The sequence below is a fragment of the Macadamia integrifolia genome, chromosome 11 (genome assembly GCF_013358625.1).
Source record: "Macadamia integrifolia cultivar HAES 741 chromosome 11, SCU_Mint_v3, whole genome shotgun sequence".
NCBI lineage: Eukaryota > Viridiplantae > Streptophyta > Magnoliopsida > Proteales > Proteaceae > Macadamia > Macadamia integrifolia.
Window position 1 is genome coordinate 32655987 of NC_056567.1, and position 17161 is coordinate 32673147.

General features: G+C 41.1%; 3 protein-coding genes across 3 annotated transcripts; 1 reads left to right on the forward strand and 2 right to left on the reverse strand.

Moving 5' to 3' along the window:
• Positions 1-1135: 1135 nt before the first annotated feature.
• Positions 1136-3188, reverse strand: LOC122093416 (clathrin coat assembly protein AP180-like). Its single transcript, XM_042663756.1, has one exon. The coding sequence runs from the start codon at positions 3096-3098 to the stop codon at positions 1212-1214; it is 1887 nt and encodes a 628-aa protein (XP_042519690.1). The 5' UTR covers positions 3099-3188; the 3' UTR covers positions 1136-1211.
• A 4979-nt stretch (positions 3189-8167) lies between these two features.
• Positions 8168-10578, reverse strand: LOC122092837 (glucan endo-1,3-beta-glucosidase 12-like). Its single transcript, XM_042663129.1, has 3 exons — positions 10349-10578; positions 8943-10271; positions 8168-8386 (listed from the first exon to the last, which is right to left on the reverse strand). Exons 1-3 carry the CDS (start codon positions 10440-10442, stop codon positions 8352-8354), a joined length of 1458 nt encoding a protein of 485 aa, XP_042519063.1. The 5' UTR covers positions 10443-10578; the 3' UTR covers positions 8168-8351.
• Positions 10579-15578: 5000 nt separating this feature from the next.
• LOC122093109 (small ubiquitin-related modifier 1-like) lies at positions 15579-17022 on the forward strand. Its single transcript, XM_042663356.1, has 4 exons — positions 15579-15613; positions 15720-15795; positions 16400-16549; positions 16686-17022. Exons 1-4 carry the CDS (start codon positions 15579-15581, stop codon positions 16761-16763), a joined length of 339 nt encoding a protein of 112 aa, XP_042519290.1. The 3' UTR covers positions 16764-17022.
• Positions 17023-17161: the final 139 nt, after the last annotated feature.

Genomic DNA, 17161 nt, shown 5'->3' on the forward strand with positions numbered 1-17161 from the left:
ATCCTTGTAAACACCATGCAGATGGGAAACATGGGTACAACTTGAAAGGAAGGGATCTTGAATGGGCAATGAGCCATACCAATGTGTGGATCACCAAGGAATTAGGCTTTTTCTTGGGGCCTAAGGGTCGTCTCTACATGGGCTGGATAATGGTAATCGTCTTTTAATACGAGCCCACAACATCTGATGTTCAGCTTGTTTGAAATAAGCTGAGCTTAGCAATAATCAGACTTCTACCTTTATTCTATTGGTGAGTCTAGTTATGGTGATTATTTTTTTTTTGGTGACAAGTTATGGTGATTGATTATGTCATGTTTTTATAGGAAATGTTTTGAACCTTGGACTGGGCCAACAAACCTTTGGTCCCTTTGGCCCAAATCCTGAATTAGATGGGCTTGGCCCAGCGTATGCAGTAATAAAGTAAAGTTTTTGGTCAGTGACAAGTTCAGAATTACACGGCCGAACGAGATCTTCTGTAAGGCTTAGTTCGGTTTTTAGAAATGGATTAAAAAAAAAAAAAAGATGTAATGATTGATTTATGTATTCATGTTTCTTCTGAATTTTTTTTATTTTTTTATATTTTTTATTAAGTTATCTATAGACACATTGCAAGTCTAATACCACTTGTTAGTATTGGATAGAACTCATCCTCAAAAGCTAATCATTTAGAAAAGGGTATCCAGTACCTAAAACCTTTCACATCATGCTGTATATTTCCAATATGGGATTATTGATTTCGTGTAGAACTCTAATAAGATTGGATCCTTTATATACACTTCACCTAGAGGTACATGTGAGGATCCAACATCTATCCTTTTTGTTTTCTTATATACCCCTATTTACCCTTTAAATGGCAATAAGTAGTGCAGGTGCTCAATCAGCGTTTAGTAAATCAGGCTTCGTAAATTCTGTCAATCGATTACCCATCTGTAATTGGGGTTAAATTAATTGGGCTATAATCAATTTTTAAACTGAGTAATTAGGCTATGAACGAGTTCATCAAGTTATATAAGTTGTCAATCTTCACTCTTGAGAGAAGTGGATCAACATGCGGCGGATATTTTAAAAATCTGATGTTGAAAACAATTAGCGAGAAGGGAATTAAGAACAACTAAAGTGAGCTTAATTCATAATCAAGGCTAGAGAGAATTTCCATTTTCTTTGCATGTATTCTGTTATGAATTAAGATTGGGGGGTTTTAGGGGGAAAAATCAAGTAATATTTACATGCCTAGCTATAATTTCGTTTTGGTTTTGTAACCACAATTGCTGTTCACGTTGCAGGTGCTGTTGTTGATTGGTGGAACTATCCAAGATTGGATCAATTTGAGAAGGAAAGGGTGCGAAAGGGTCATCTTCTAGAGGCCACTTGGGTGCCATGGCGTCGTTGGAGTTCTGAGCACAGAAAGTCGGGGTTGCCTCAAACGTGGGGCTCGAAGAAAAGGCGTCAGTAGAGACGACGACAGGGACGATGGCTGCTTGTGGATGGGCAGTTGTGGATGTCAAATCGATCTCACTGGTGTCCTGGAGGAATGGATTGTAGATGGGTTGTTGGAGCTGGAGTACTGGGGCCTGAACCTCATTGTAAAGGCTACCCAGGAACGATGGTTCGAAGCCAGAACCTGCTTGGGAAGACGATGACATGTGTTGTTGAAGCTCTACTGGGACTTGATTGTAAAGGCTATTCAGGAACGAGGGTTCGAAGCCAGAAACTACTTGGGAAGACGATGATATGTCGCTCGCCGTCTCCGCCAGAACGAGCTCCCACCCTTCTCTTCCTTCGCTTCCCACGTCTTCAGTTTCTGCAGACACCGATGGTTGTTGATCATCATCGCTGAATATCACTAGGTCCATCTCCCTTAAAGCCGTCCCAGCTTCATTAGGATTCATATTCAAACGTGCGAAATCTTCAATTTGTGATTGTTTCTCAAATTGGTCGAAATCGGTAGAGATGGATGGGCTTGTTCCAGCGTCCATCACGCTCATCAGATCCTCTAGCGAGGCGCGTCGATCGTAAAGATCGGATCCCTCATCGGATTGCTGCTCACAATGCTCGAGCCGTCCAGAAGTGGATGCACAACAATCAGGTGGTGGTGGTGATGGCGCAGGGAGAAGCAAGTAGGCGGCAGGCTGGAGCGGTGGCCTATGCAGATTCCCAGAAGGGAAAGATGCCTGATCTTTGAGGAACTCCCTCAGCGTATCAATGAGTTCATCGGAGATCTTATTAACACTCGGGTACTCCGAGCTGCGTCCCACACCGATGTTCTTGCACAATGTGTAAAACCCACATAGCTCGTCGAATTGCTTCGACGCTTTAATGCAGGCCTCAAACGCGGCGGAGCAGGATTTATACTGGAGGTGAAAGAAGCTATCGAGGAGAAGGGCGAGACCATCGGAGATGTCGCGGTAGAGATCGAAGCTCTCCCTGACGATGGCATAAAGAGAAATCTGTACCAGACGGTTAGATTTGGCGGCACCGGTGGGTCTTGTAGCGATGGCCCGATCGAGAAGGCACTGCCAGTGGGAGATGCGGTCCAGCAAAACTGGGGGTTTCATGTCGCAGACGGACTCGTTCCTGCGATCATTGCTGCGTTTGTTTTGCTGTTCCTTATAGACAGCCCTGCGCTGGAGTTTGCCCGTGAGGAAACCCTCGAGACGCTTGTCCAGATAGAGGGCAAAGGTGCGAACATAGGCGGTGTAGTCCCATGGGCTTGAGTTGGAGTCGTCGCGGAAGCTGGAAAGGTTGAGGATCTTGGCGCCTCGTTTCATGGCGAGAAGGACTTCACGTGGGAAGTGAGGGTCTCCATCTTGGAAGATACGGAGGACGAGCATTAGCGACTTGAGTGCCACTATCCATTTCCTGGTTCGGCCGATGCGCTTGGCGATGGCCTGGGCACAGGCAGCAGCGTAGTGCTTGGAAGAGGAAGTGAGTTGGAGAATCTCGATCAGGTATTTTTCATCTACTGGGATTGCGTCATGGGTTGTGGCCTTGAGCACTGCAATGTCCAGGTTTGAGGAGTTGTTTTTGGCTACCAGGGCAATGCCGAGGCTCGTCTGGTCTTTCACTGCCCCTATCGCCTTCCTGAGCTTGCTCGACATGGTTAAGGTTAATTAATTAAATTGCTCGTCTTCTCTTTCGTTTTATGAACAGTGAAATGTAGAGAAAGTGGAGGAGAAGGAAGTGGCAAGAGTTGCAGACCCACTTAGGCCACTACCTCTTCTCCTTCCTTTTTTTCTTTTTATTTCCCTTTGCGCAAAGAGTTGTTCAAGATCCAACCAGGGTCTTCTGTTATTGTTTCTGGGATTGTTTCCTTTTCGAATCTGATTGCTATTAGAGGTTAGAGGTTAGAAGTTAGAGGTTTAAGGTTGAGAATGGAGGGAGAGAAGGAAGAAGGGGCACCTCCTTCGCGAAATTTTGTTTTGAAACCCTTCATTTAAGCTCTGAAAGGGAGTGGTTGTCGATTCAGAGATAGAACTAGAGACACCAGTCTCTCCAATGGACGTGACGAGGTCTCGTAATTTCGTTGACCTATTCCTGTTTCCTTATTTTGGAATCATCCAACGGTTACAACAAAGAAAGATGCAGCTATAAGCGGTTGATCTGGGCCGCATATCCCATACCTAACTTCTTCATTCGTCCACGTAATACTGTTCAGTTTATTGATCTGGGGTAGACCGGGTAGTGGCCCGGTTCTGGGGTTTAAGCTCCAAGTTGTGCCAGTACCAGAACCAACCCGAGTTGAAACTTTGGAAGAAGGATTTCGGTGCAGAATAGGGCAAGGAAGGGCCTATAGCCAAGAACCCCAAAGCCCACCGCATGTCAGGCCCAAGACCAACAAGGAATCCTGAACTGGTAGCCCATAAGAATTCAGAAGTAACTAGGGGTGTCAAAAAAGGCCAATCAGCTCAAACCTGCCTTAAGCCCGAACATGGCCTGAGCGGAGATATCAGCCCATTGGGTGGATTAGGGTTGAGAATTTCAGGCCCCGATCCTGGTTGAACTAGGCTTGGATTGAAGTCTCAACCCAACCCAACCTAACCTAACTCAACCCTACGGGTGTCAATTGGTCGAGCCTAGTCGGGCTTGACCACTTGGAAGCTTTGCACAGTGAACGCTTGTTTAAGTAAATGGGCCTAGCTTTGGGGGGCATGGTGCTATTTAAAAACGGGCCAGTCAATGTCGGCCTTTAATCGGGCTTCCTTAAATGAGCCTTAACCGGGCTATGGACATATTTAAGTCTAAACGGACTTTAAACGTGCCTACCATAAAATAATTTTCTTAAATGGGTAGAAGGCCCAGAAATATGCGACGTAGATCTTTAATAAAGAAAATAAGTGATATGAGATTATGGTTGTTCTTAAAAAAAAAAAAAAAAAAAATGCATTGCCACCCCCTAAACTTTGGTCTTTATTCAATGCCCCTCTAGACTTTTCGAAACGCCAAAGACACCCCCTGAAAATTCAAAAATTTTCAAATCAGTTCCTACCTTAAACCGACCATGTTTAGTGATGGAATAATGGTTTGTTTTTTTACAAAATGCCAAAAAAAAACCCCCCACCCCAAGGTGATTTGACCACCTTACCCCTATCCCTTCTTCTAAACAAAAACCTGCAACTCTCAGTTCTTCGGCCTTCAGCGTAGGTTCATGGGCACCCCTCCCCTCTAGCAAAAGTTCGCTGCTATCCATTCCCTCCGACAAAGGTTAGTCTTCAACTCCCAGCTCGCTTGCGGTCATACTAAGGGAGTTACATACCCAACCCTAGACAGAAGAAACTGCCACACAAAGCTTGACCAACGAACAAATCTGAAACAGATATGAAGAAATAGTCAATGCGACCGTACCTGGCCAACGGTCATCTCTGTGAAGCAGATCTGAGATATCCAGGATATCATTTCACTCTGTGCAGCAGATCGAAAGAAGACGAAGCTCAAAACTAGAAGAAGCGATTAGGCTAGATCTGAAAGGAAATCCAATCTATCTCCTCAGATAGCAAGTGGTTTAGTGAGGAGTCACCTCACCGGATTGCAACAACCACCTAAAGTACAGCAGCAACCTGAAGAGCAGCGCCACCTTCTGATGTTGAGATGCCAGTCTCGCCAGAGATCAGCCATGATCTAGAAAGCAGTTGCGACCAAGAAAGCAACAATGATCTAAGGAGAAAACGACAATTATGTTCCCACAGGTCCTCATAGTTGGTGCACAGAGTCTTCTGCATCGATCTCCTCAGTTCGCAAGTGGATCTAGTGATGAGTTGCCTCGCCAGAGTGCAACCTAATTAACCTCAATCGCCAAAGTGCAGCCTCACCAATGGAAGATCTGCTTCATCTTCGTGCACAGTGGCTCGCCGACGGTAGACGATAGACGACAAATGACAGATCGACAGACGTTGAAGAGTATCGATGTCTTTTTCCAAGGGTTGCTTGAGGTGGTGGTACTGATGATCGACGAACAGGATAGGACTGGTTAGCCATTAAGAGAGGAGCTTCTAAGACGAGGCATTCTGGGCCAAAATCGGAAAAAAAAAAAAAAAAAAAAAAAAAAGGTACAGAAAGACGACGAACTATCGGCGGTGAAGAAACAGAGAAGGTATAATTGACGACGACGACCATATACACTCGACAGTTGCAAGTTTTGGTTTAGAAGAAAGGGCAAGGGTAAGGTGGTCAAATCATCTTGAAGGGGTGTTTGGGTATTTAATAAAATAACTAACAGTTATTCTATCACTTAACGGGAATGACTAACGATAGGGATGGATTTGATATTTTTTAAATTAATAGGGGATGCCTTTGTTATTTCAAAAAGTCCAAGGTGTGGCATTGAATAAGGACCAAAATTCAAGGGGTGGCGTTGTAATTTTCTCAAAAAAATTATGACCATTACAACTTACAAAACAAATGTTAATTAAATCAAATCATATTACAAAGCAAAGGGTAAGAAAGTTTAATTAGTTTCTTACTACTAGTGGTAAAATAGGAATTTTATGTAGTATTGAAGAGGTCGGGCTACAACGAGTTGGTTCAAGTCGGGCTTATAAATGTGTTGGTTCGGTCGGGTGCCCGACGGACTAGCTACCTACACCATGAACAGTCCAGATCAGGTAGTAAATGTGTCAGGCTCAGTTAGGCCTATCGGTGCGGGCTTAAAATTGAACCCCCTATCAACCCTGTATATAAGTACATAATGATATAAATATCTTAATAATTCTAAATTGGTACTTATAGAAAAAATTTGCAAAAGAAGTCTTTTTCGTTTTCTACAATCTATATATGTACAAAAACTTTGGTCTTTGGCCTCTGCAATGGATGGAGATCAAGCAACCGAATAACCAATAGTATTGGGCTGGCTGGGCTTGACTAAGCCCAAGAGGATTGAGTCTGGGCTGAGATATCCAAACCCAACCCAACCCAACCCAACCCATTGACATCCTTAGAACTAACAATAAAAACAAAGGGCCAAGAAGCCTAACAGATAGTATTTTAGGCTATGTTTAGAAGCAAAGAAAAGAAAAGGATTTTTTTTTTTTTCTACTATTACCCATCTTTCTCTATGTAAGAGCTGAATCTGAACGAGGCAGGCAAGCAGAATTTTTGCAGCAAGAGATAGAGAGACTCCTTTTTTTTTTTTAAATCTTGCTTTACTTTAACTTAAAACTATCATCGGATGCTATCTTAAAAAGTGTTTGTTTTAACTCAGGAGTATGCCTTAAAATGAAAAGTATATCCACTCTCCGGAGTTCAAGATTCAAGAATAAATAGGAGATTTATTCTTGTGCAATCAAAATAACCATTAAATCTCTTCAGCTCGACAATGTTCTTCCTATTTTAATGGTGACAGACAAAAAGAGCAAAGCACCGTCCTTTGTATGGTACAACCATCATCCTTGCACATGGCAAACAACGGAAGGTTTTCCAAGTTGCAGCCTCTTTGTTGTTTGATTTGCTTTCTTAATTTTATCTGTCAGAAAGAGGGGACACTATGGATGATCCTTGTTTGCATCAGAATAGAAAAATGGGTAGGGGATCTACATTATAATGGCATCACCCACGTTCGGTAAATTGATCACAAAAGGGGTGTGTCATAGGATTTGTATATAAGAAAATCTATATGATAAAAGAGAGAGAGTGTCACAAGGAGAGACTGAAAAAAAAAAAAAAAAAAGTTCGAAAGAGATAGATTGTTACATGGTCAATAAGGAGAGAAAATGAGGCGAGAAAAGAAATTGAGAGAACCATAAATATTTAGGGAAACTCACATGGTCGAGAGGAAGAGATTGTGAGAGCAATGTATTGTTATTGCTTTCTCTCTTGAGAGAGACTTCTTCAGATTAACGAAAAGAATAAGGCTTAAAAAGCACTAAATTGACGAAAGTAAAAAAATGAAATATACTTTTAATTTGTTCATATTACAATCAATATCCAATTGTGGCCAACATAAGGAATTAATGATGATATGTGTAAGCAGTTGAACTCAACTCAACTAAACAAATATCATGGATTATGTGAGCAAAACGAAGGATTGAGGAGACTGAAATGACGAGACTCTGGTTTCAGGAATCCGGTTGAAATGTGAGGAGCTTCTATGTAGGAAACTCCTCTTTATCCCTTAAATTACAATACATACAGAGGATCCATTCTCCCCCTCCTCTTACTTTCTTTCTCCACTCTTAACTAATCTCAAGGGATTTTTATTTCATGTACTGATGATTGGAGATCCATTTGCTTAGATAACAACAAAAGAGACTATTAAGTGTTTATTTGGGAGGTGTGCTTTCATTGGCCAGTGCTGATGCGGGGGCTATTTGAGCCTAGTAGGAATCTCTTAGAACCCATAAAATATTATCCAAATGGACCAAAAAGGTATTTGAAATTAGGTTTTGATTAATGGGCACCAACTAATTTTTGGCCTCATCAATTTCACTATCATTAAGCTGCACTTTGTACTTTATTAGTAAGTTGGTAAAAATTTTACATGGGCCATTCGTGACACAATGGACGATTTCACCTAAAAAAAACACAGACACAGAGGATGTGATGAGTTTTATTGGTTATTGTCAATTTAGGCTTTCGGCTCAACATAATCCCACAAGAAACAACCACCCCACCGCCCCCCAACCACCCCATCAGAAGCTAATGTAATTAATAGATTGAAAAACGCAACATTTTAACCTGCTCATGAAATAAACCCATGAAATTAATAATCTGATGATGAATAAATATCATTTTTTAATTACAAACGAAGGAACTAGGAAAGGAATACACCTCCTCTCTACACTAATAATAATAAATAAGGAATACAAAGAAACCTGCAAAAAGCTCTTCTCCATTGTATCTCTCATGGAGTCCATTGTTCCCTAGTAACCTGTAGGGAACTCGCATTTGCCAAACTCTGCAAAGATGAAATAAATAGAATGTCAATCATCCTTTTAGTCTGTCTAAGCCAAGAACAAGAAAACAAAATTGAAATGGAATGAATGCAAAATCAAAAACCCAAAACGCCATTATCATTGCTTCGAAAACCTTCAATAGTAGATGTTACTGTAGTTGCAGCTGGAATCTACTACGAAAGAAAAAAAAAACCCAATCCATGAAAGTAGTGTAAAACGAAACCCAAATTCCAGTCTCCCACTGTAACAAGACATCACTTTTAGTTACAATGTCCGTCTCCCCCGCCTCGCTTGTCCAGGTTCCATCATATCCCACTTTTTTTCACGATTTCCTATACACAGAGTCTGCAAACCTCAAAGTGGAAAGTGGGAAATGGAGAATGAGTAAGAGGGAAAGTGGGAAAGTTGGAATTGTAGTGGGCAACCCTCCATAGTCCCCGTCGATGGCGCCTACAACTTACCTCTTGATCTGGGCATCACTCGTCACTGATCAATGTTCATGCACAGTGGTTCTTTGAAAATGAATAAAATGAATACAATTAGGGGAAGAAGACTTACTGGGAGGTTGGGTAACGACATAGGCAGCTCCTTGGAAATCACAAGTTCCCATTCTTCTGCCGTTCTTCTGATAGTAGCTGTTGAATGCGAACGATGCGTGTGCCACCAACGTATTCGGATCATAACAAAGCGAATTTGGTTGGATCTGGCTACAGTCTGCAGCTCCCTCACCACACGCATAATCCAGCGCCGCCTGCAAACTCGCCTTCCCTGCTTTCTCGTTCGCCACACACCACGTCTGCCCCGAAGAGCTCGTCGAAACGGTGCCTCCGCTTCCGCCGCTGCCCTTCACAGGGGTGGTCACTTGGCTCTTCCCTGCTCCGCTCACCGGGCCCTGCTGTTTCACCTCCTGCATCGTCAAGGGTATGCTGTACACCTTCTCCTCGTTTGGGTAGAAAAGCCCGTAGTTCCTTTCGGAAGTCGGACCATTCTTCTGGTTCTCGTTGAATAACGCGAACAGGTACACCTCAAAATCAGCCTTGGGTCTCAACGGAGTTCCTCCTCCTATGAGTATCTTCCGCACAAGGTTGCCGTTGTAGGCAGCGGCGTTTTCCTCGCCCGCCCCCGCCTCGTTCTCATCTCCCTTGGACGGCCATCCGGTCTCCGTCACCATCAAGCTGACCTTGTCGTACTTCAAAGCCGACATCGCCGCGAACACCGCATCGATTTGTGCGTCAAATAAACTGTAGTAACGTAACCCATTGCCGGAGTCAACCACGCCGGAGTTGTTCCTGAACAGAGCGTAATCGAGGGAGATAACGTCGGTGTTGGCCGAGTAGGCGAAGAAAGGGTAAGCATTCACCATGAGATACGACCCAGTCTCCTGCAGAAATTCCAGCATGGGTTTGATGACTGGTTCGATAAGCTCCTGTTTGAATGATCCCGCGGAAGCCGGGTATGAATTCTGGAGAGCACTGAGGGCTATGGGTGATGACACCTTAATGGAAGAATCAAGTTTGTTTTTGACAAGCGCGGCCTGAATGTTGCGCATGGCCGGAACGAGGTAATCGGTTGTGTTGTTGGGATCAACAAACACTTCGTTGCCGACGGCAATGGCGTAGATTTGGGTGTCTGGGTGGTAAGCAACAATGTTCTTCTGAACCCATGTGTTGGCGAAGGATGGACTCTTCGCTGTCAAGTTCAGCTGCTCGTTCGGTAAATCGACGACAACCTTGATTCCTGAACCAGCCAGGGCCTTGAGTACTGTGGCATCAGTATCGTAGAGCTTGACCTTGTCCAGACCCTGAGACTTGAGAAGCTGAACCACCTTTGCCGCAGGAGGAAGGTTGTTCGCTATTCTCCCGTAGTTTACTCCGATGGAACCCGCATCTGCAAATTTAAGCGTTAAAAAGACAACCTAGAAACATTACAGAGAGAGTATTATAGGAAATTAAAGACGCGCTTACCTGCAACAAATGCGAAGATGCAGAGAAATAAGAGGATACAAGGATAGGTAAGACGTTCCATGCTCTGATTCTGAGTGAAACAGAAATAGAGCATGAGAAGAAGAAGAAGAAGAAGAAGAAAGAAAATGGAAAGCGAGAGCTTCCTTCTGTGATTACTGAATTTATAGACTTGCTACCTTCCCTTGAGATGTTTGTGGGGAAATGGCAACGAAGAAGACGACGTGGGGAGAGTGGAGAGTATGGAGACAGAGACTCAGAGAGAGAGAGAGGGAGAGAGTGCTCAAAAAGCGAATTCGGTGGGTCCCGTGTGGAAAAATCTAACAAAAACAGGAAGATATACGGGATCATTTCCTCCTCCGTTATAACCGTTCAAAACACCGTCATGACATGTTCTTTATTTTCAGCCCATAAAAAATGGGATGAGAATTTTGTTGACGACCGTTATAACGGTGAATGACATGGGTGGGGACACTGGGGCTAGGTTAACCCTTTCTTTTTCGTCATTTTTGAACGTTGGTGCCACCAACTTGACCGTTTTTTCGTCATTTTTCCTAAATCTTGTCGCCGTACACGTGTCATGTCCATACTTTTTTTTTATGGGTTTTTAGAAAGAGCTTAAAAGGAAGTTTATTAACCTAACCAATGATCATGAATGCATGACTCATCCATAGCGGGTTTATATGGAGTATGTTCCCATCCTAGGTGCCACCACGTGTACGATGATTTATGATTGAAAGTTTGATGGAGGGAGGAGATTACTTTAACTTAGAACCTTAACTTCAATAGATACGCCATGCGCATTTATAGTCACAAGTATTGGTGAAGTAGTGGTTTGAGGTTCAGTGAAAATGTGCAGATGCTGGTTTCGTTTTTCAGTTTGCTCAACATGCAAATGTTTTTTCCAATATAGTATTGTGAGCGTCCTTTCGTATAGAAATTTTATTAGGATAGGAATTGACCTTGGATTCTACCATTAGACTTTTTTCTACATAGTATTGCGAGTTCATGTGTTTTCGAAAACATGAAAAGCTATTTTTATTATTTCTAAACATAGAAACAGAAGAAATGTTATCAAACAGTGCTTAAGTTATCTCAAATCCCTTAGATGCGTGAAACTTCCTATTTAGCCTCTTTTCCTCTTTTATGGGCAATCTTCATTTTATGTGGCAAAAAAAGAAAGACAATCTTCATTTTATGAAGATTAAATGCTTTGTTTATCACTTTATATTTTAAGTGGGGAAGCTAAGGTTCGATCTTCAGATGAAAATTGTTGGGACATTCATATCTTTACTAAAAAAAAAATCCAATGAGAGTTGGCTCAGCCTCTGTGCCCATCTCGATTTGGCTCATCTGTGGCGCAATATAGTGTTCAACGTGCATCCAAAGCCTAGAAACGCTTTGGGTTGAGTGTGATTGCCTTGGACTCTGTGCCAAGACGTTTTTTACCTTTGAATCTGTACCAAACACTGTGTTGCGCCATAGAAGGGTTCATTCCATACCATCTTGATTGGCTTTCTGTTCACAATAATTAATTTCTGTTGTTGTTTTGTCATTTAGTTACAATCTCACAATTTTCCAACGGCTATTTTCACTAATAAACAGAAAAGTTAATCGTTAACGGATACTTCTTCCGGGTTCCTACAGTCCCACGAATTGTTTAATCATTAATAACAGTAAATTTGGGCGACCCTTTTTCATTTTTCAGGTCTAGCTATGGTCATGATCTGAGTTCGCCATGGTCAGTATCTTGTATAACCTTAAAGAAAATATAAAGACACAAAATTATAGAAGAGAAGTGAGGATATGAGGATTTATAAGTTACCTATGTTAATCCCATTTTTGGTACTGCATCATTAAAGAGTTGAAGGAAAAGAAGAAAGAGAAGAAAATGAAGCACAACTGCACAAGGGCTGAAATATTTTTAATTCTATGGTTAGCAAGGAAGACTTTCGTATGAAACTGTGACTAATTTTGATGGGTTAGTAATGTGCAGGTAGGGTAGATGAGACTAAGGATGAAAGACTTTGTTTTGAACTATATGGATATTGGAAAATAGATGAGATTGCTTGCCTAACTCCATTACTGTTGATGATGACTTTGTAGTATATTATGTCAAGAATTCAAGAATATGGTGGAAAGCTTTACGTACGGCTTTATTATCTCTAGCTTATCCCATTCTCCAGTAAGAGAATCGATCGGTGCATTAAGTCATTAAAAGGGCAACGCATGCAGGTGTAAACCAGAGAAGTAGAAGAAGACAATAGAAAGCCGGCCACCAACAAAATATATTAAAATGTTTTGAGGTCGGCAGAACAGAATATAAACTGTTGTTCATCCAAACACATAATAAACACATAAAATATTGTGGAGTAGGTAAGACTACATGAACAACCTTAGGTAAGAATTTAAGAGGTGGTTGCCCTAGTTGAATACTGTGAATCTCTAGCCACATTCACACACAGTAGGAAGAGAGAAAATACGATAGAGAAGATAAGAGAGAAGCATGTCCTCTAAATGTTACGGAGGGTGAGTTGTTGCACCCTTTGCCCAGACACAAGACATTGTGAAGAGAGACCCTTGCCGTCTGGTTGGATATCTGTATACACTTAAAAAATAACTTCTCTTATAACTTCTATTGTCGTCCACTAATAATAACTCCTAATAACTAAGATGACCTCCAACCTTGTGAGTTGATCTCATGCATGCGCTCTAACCCATGCACTCACACTATAAATTTGATCACCCCACCCCTAAAAGGTTATATAGACTGAATGTCTCAATTTCACATATGAATACAAATAAAACATGCAACCCTATGAGTCCCACCATACAATCAAATGATCGATTGCATTCCTCACAAATAAAACCCCTGCCCCTTAAAAAACAGGGGAGGGAGGGGTTGGATACCCATGGTTTGAAGATGACTAAAATTACATAATATTTCTTCACGTACGGTGAAGAGAGTACTTCTTCATGGAGTATCTCAAATCCTTGACAATGAAATAGGAGTAAATGGTGGCATTTTTTCTTTTTTCTTTTTTGGTAAATAAATGATGACATTGATAGCATCATTTAAAGAGCTCTTCCTCATAGTAAATGATGACATTTCAGAGAATAGCATCAAATTTTCAGAAGATGGAATATGAGTAAAATGATGGCTTTTTTTTTTGGTAAATAAATGATGACATTGATAGCATCATTTGAATAGCTCTTCCTCATTGTAAATGATGACATTTTCAGAGTCTAATAATAGCATCAAATCTTCGGAAGTTAGACTTCAAAAAATTGATGTAAAAGTTTAACAAGATCCTCAAGTAAAAAGGCCTTCCAAAGGCCTTGAAGAGGGCTGGCTCACTATCCATTTAGAAGCCATTTTTCCCATCCATTTCTATTGAGAGGGTCCATCGGCCTACTAGTGGGAGCATAGTGTGGAGGTGGGATTTGAGAAATCTTGAACTCGAGACATCAGACATGCCATCGGCCACCTGATTTGATGAGCACAGTCATTACCAATTGCAATAAACACCCAGAGGCCATACTAATTGATATTAGATTTAGGGGAAAAGAACGCACACCAGTTGCACCCTTTGCCCAGACACAAGACATTGTGAAGAAACACCCTTGCCCCTCTGGTTGAATATCTGTACACGCATTTCCATTGTCCTAGGCATTGACACAATGACCATGCGACCAAATAGAATTCTTTATTTATTTACATATACTTGAACCCGACAGACTTGATATAGGGTCGGACTGGGTTGACCTTAGTCTAGCAAGCCCAAACACACCATATTGCACATTGTATCAGTAAGGGGCCTAAGGGCTGAACTCTTGGGCAGCTTTACCTGAAGCCATCTGAGTCCAACGTAAAGATGGCCAGAGGTTGGGCTGGAACTTTTACACCTTAGCTTGGGCTTGGTTTAGAAAACAAAACCCAAGATCTAGTTGAATTGGGCTGGGCTTGGACTGATATATTGACCCAAACTAATCTAGCCTTATAAAACCCAAAGTGAACCCAAGCTCTCATTCATATAGTATATATATATATATATGAACACATTAGTACAATAGATCCTACTCACCCTCATGAAAAAAATAAAAAAAATAAATACATAGTTTAAGCCAACATGGCGCTCAATATTAAATGAAGAAGTTTTTCCCTTTAAATTTATATCGGGCTCAAATATTTGCTACATTGCAATGCAAATTACGCCCAAATTTTATAAATGGCTAGAACTCAAGGTCCCTAATGGGTTAAATGTCAACTTAAAGCCATGGAAAAGCTTCCATGGGGATTCTTGGATTTACCCAGATAGTTTTGATCTAAGTTTAAAAATCCAGAATTGTCTAATCCAATAATTCATATAGTTTTTTTTTTTTTTTTTTTTTTTTTTTTTGGGGTGGGGGTGGGGTGGGGGTGTTGTGGGTGGAATATAAATTCCTATCGATTAATGTCTTTCTGAGAGGATACCTTTATGTGGTATTTGCAGATTTCAAAAGTGAAGGTTTCAGTCATTCTTTTAGGGAGTATTGATTGATTAATTTGCATCTTGTTGGGCCTATGGTTGGTATATACCTCACATGTGCATCTGCATTAGTAATGTGGTCTCCATTCTTATCATCATGGCCTAAGAAATGCATGAGTAGTGTGCATCCGCATGGTTGATGAATCCTCAATCTACATTGGTAACTGTAGAAATGTATGCATGAGTGGGTGGAAGATGATTTCAAGCCATGAGATTCTAATAGTAGAGCAATTTGTGACCAAGTTTATGAATTATTCAAGTTGGATAAGAAGAATTGTGGTTTTTCTTCCAATTGTTTTCTAGTTTTTAAAATGCTCTTAGTTACTCAATTTCCTTTCCTCAGGAACAGTGATTGACTTAAATGCTTATAATATTACTGTGTGCTATTTTCTTATTATAGCACCCTTTGTTTGAGAGGGTTTTCTCAGTTTGTAGCTCTTCCTGTGTATTGTTGAGAATTGATCTGAAGTAGGGATTCTCTATACGTGTTAATCATAATAGGAACAATTGTTGTTCATTCACGCTTCTAGATGATGATACAACCATCAAACTTTGGTCCAGTTGTAGGGTCTGTTGATCCTTGTGTACATTCATTGATCCCATAACTGTAATGCCAATATACACTCATGTACACTGCTACAATTTTTATGAGTTTCTTATTAAGATCGAAGTTTGCAGAAAGTATATTATTTATTGTTGAATAAATGAACATCGTTGTTCTTGCAAGCTGTGAGTTCTGGTATTAAGGCATACTGAAACATTTACAGGGTTGGCAATATTAACTCAGGTTGGATAGGAGCTGGAATCTGTTCTGGTTTCATGTCCTCCTGGATGACATTCTTAAGGCTCTGTTTGAAATTTTGTGTTCAAATGCTTATTTCATTGAGGCCTGGAGCCAACAGTGCATGGTCCTTCTCATTGGTACTAAACCTGGAAGATGAAGTGCTCTTTCCGGAATGTCCTTAATTAACATTTGTAGTATTTTTTGGTCATACTTGGTCTTCAGGATATTATTATAGAACTTAGTTCTGTTTTCTAGTGCTGTTATTTTAATGGATTTCAAAAGCATACAACAGTTTTAATGGCATCATTGTGTTACAGAACTATTGTTGTCACAAAGGTTTAAAAACCCATAATCAGATCGAATCAGGCCGTAATATGCTGGAATTGACCTTAACCTTGGAGTTTGAAATTGAAAAAATGAAGAAAAGACCTCCCCTCTTTTTCGGAGTTTCTTTTATTCAAGACACTTGTAACTATAAGATGTGAGCTTATTGGTTTCTGCTATTTTATTTTATTGGCTAAAATAGAAAGGAAAATATGGACAAAAAGGAGGCTTCAAGTGCATTCGTGGGTGATTCAAATGACTGAAAATCGGCCAGAATCGAGATCGGTGCTGGCCGATCCTGATTTTCAAATTGAAAGATTCCATTGCTTATGATTTGATTTTGAAAACCGTGGTTGTCGCAGCTTTGCAATGTTTTGCAACACTTACCATCTGTTGGTTTTGTGTTTCTGCTTTTAGGATGGAAATGAAGTGTTCTTTAGGATCAAGAGAAGCACTCAACTGCGGAAGCTCATGAATGCATACTGTGATCGCCAATCTGTGGAGATCAACTCAATTGCCTTCTTATTTGATGGCCGTCGTCTCCGAGGAGAGCAGACTCCTGATGAGGTTTTCCCTCTCTTTCTCAATCTTGCTCTTGCTCCTCCCTCCCCTTCACCTTATTTTTTGGCTCAAGTCTTTTGTTTAAGCATCAGTGCATACATGTCAAATACCAAAAACCTCTAACTTTAGTTCTTCCTTACAGCTGGAAATGGAAGATGGGGATGAGATTGATGCGATGCTGCACCAGACAGGCGGTGCAACCGCTACAATAACTGGTTAGGTGGATTGTGTATGTAAAAAGAATCAAAGTTTAAGAACTTGTATATCATCCAAGACTAAGTTCCTGGAATAGTAACAAAGATTGTAGATCTTCCAAGACTAAGTTCCTGGAATAGTAGCAAAGAATTCATGTTCTCTCTTTTATGTCCTAACTTCTAACTTTGCTGCTGTCTTATGTCTTGTACTAGAACCTACTCATACTACCAAGGAAATTTCAGAATCCTGAAAGATGTAACGCCATATGGTGCAGCTTCTGTTTATCCTGTGTGTGTGCCTTGTGGATGTTTTTGGAAGGAATTAAAAACTGGGGTCCGAGTGGATTTTAGCTGGCCATTTGAGAGGGTTCTTAACAGGGAAACCTCCCACGGCATTTGGGTTTGAGAAAGCATCTCCGATATT

What these genes read in the sequence shown, in the direction of transcription:
- LOC122093109 (XM_042663356.1), top strand. Translation starts at nt 15,579, where the DNA reads ATGAACATCGTTGTTCTTGCAAGCTGTGAGTTCTG. An exon ending in CTTGCAAGCTGTGAGTTCTG is followed by an intron (nt 15,614 to 15,719) that starts GTATTAAGGCAT and finishes GACATTCTTAAG; the next exon opens with GCTCTGTTTGAAATTTTGTG. An exon ending in GTGCATGGTCCTTCTCATTG is followed by an intron (nt 15,796 to 16,399) that starts GTACTAAACCTG and finishes TTCTGCTTTTAG; the next exon opens with GATGGAAATGAAGTGTTCTT.
- LOC122093416 (XM_042663756.1), bottom strand. Translation starts at nt 3,098, where the DNA reads ATGTCGAGCAAGCTCAGGAAGGCGATAGGGGCAGTGAAAGACCAGACG.
- LOC122092837 (XM_042663129.1), bottom strand. Translation starts at nt 10,442, where the DNA reads ATGCTCTATTTCTGTTTCACTCAGAATCAGAGCATGGAACGTCTTACC. An exon ending in CATCTTCGCATTTGTTGCAG is followed by an intron (nt 10,272 to 10,348) that starts GTAAGCGCGTCT and finishes TTAAATTTGCAG; the next exon opens with ATGCGGGTTCCATCGGAGTA. An exon ending in TGTCGTTACCCAACCTCCCA is followed by an intron (nt 8,387 to 8,942) that starts GTAAGTCTTCTT and finishes TCATCTTTGCAG; the next exon opens with AGTTTGGCAAATGCGAGTTC.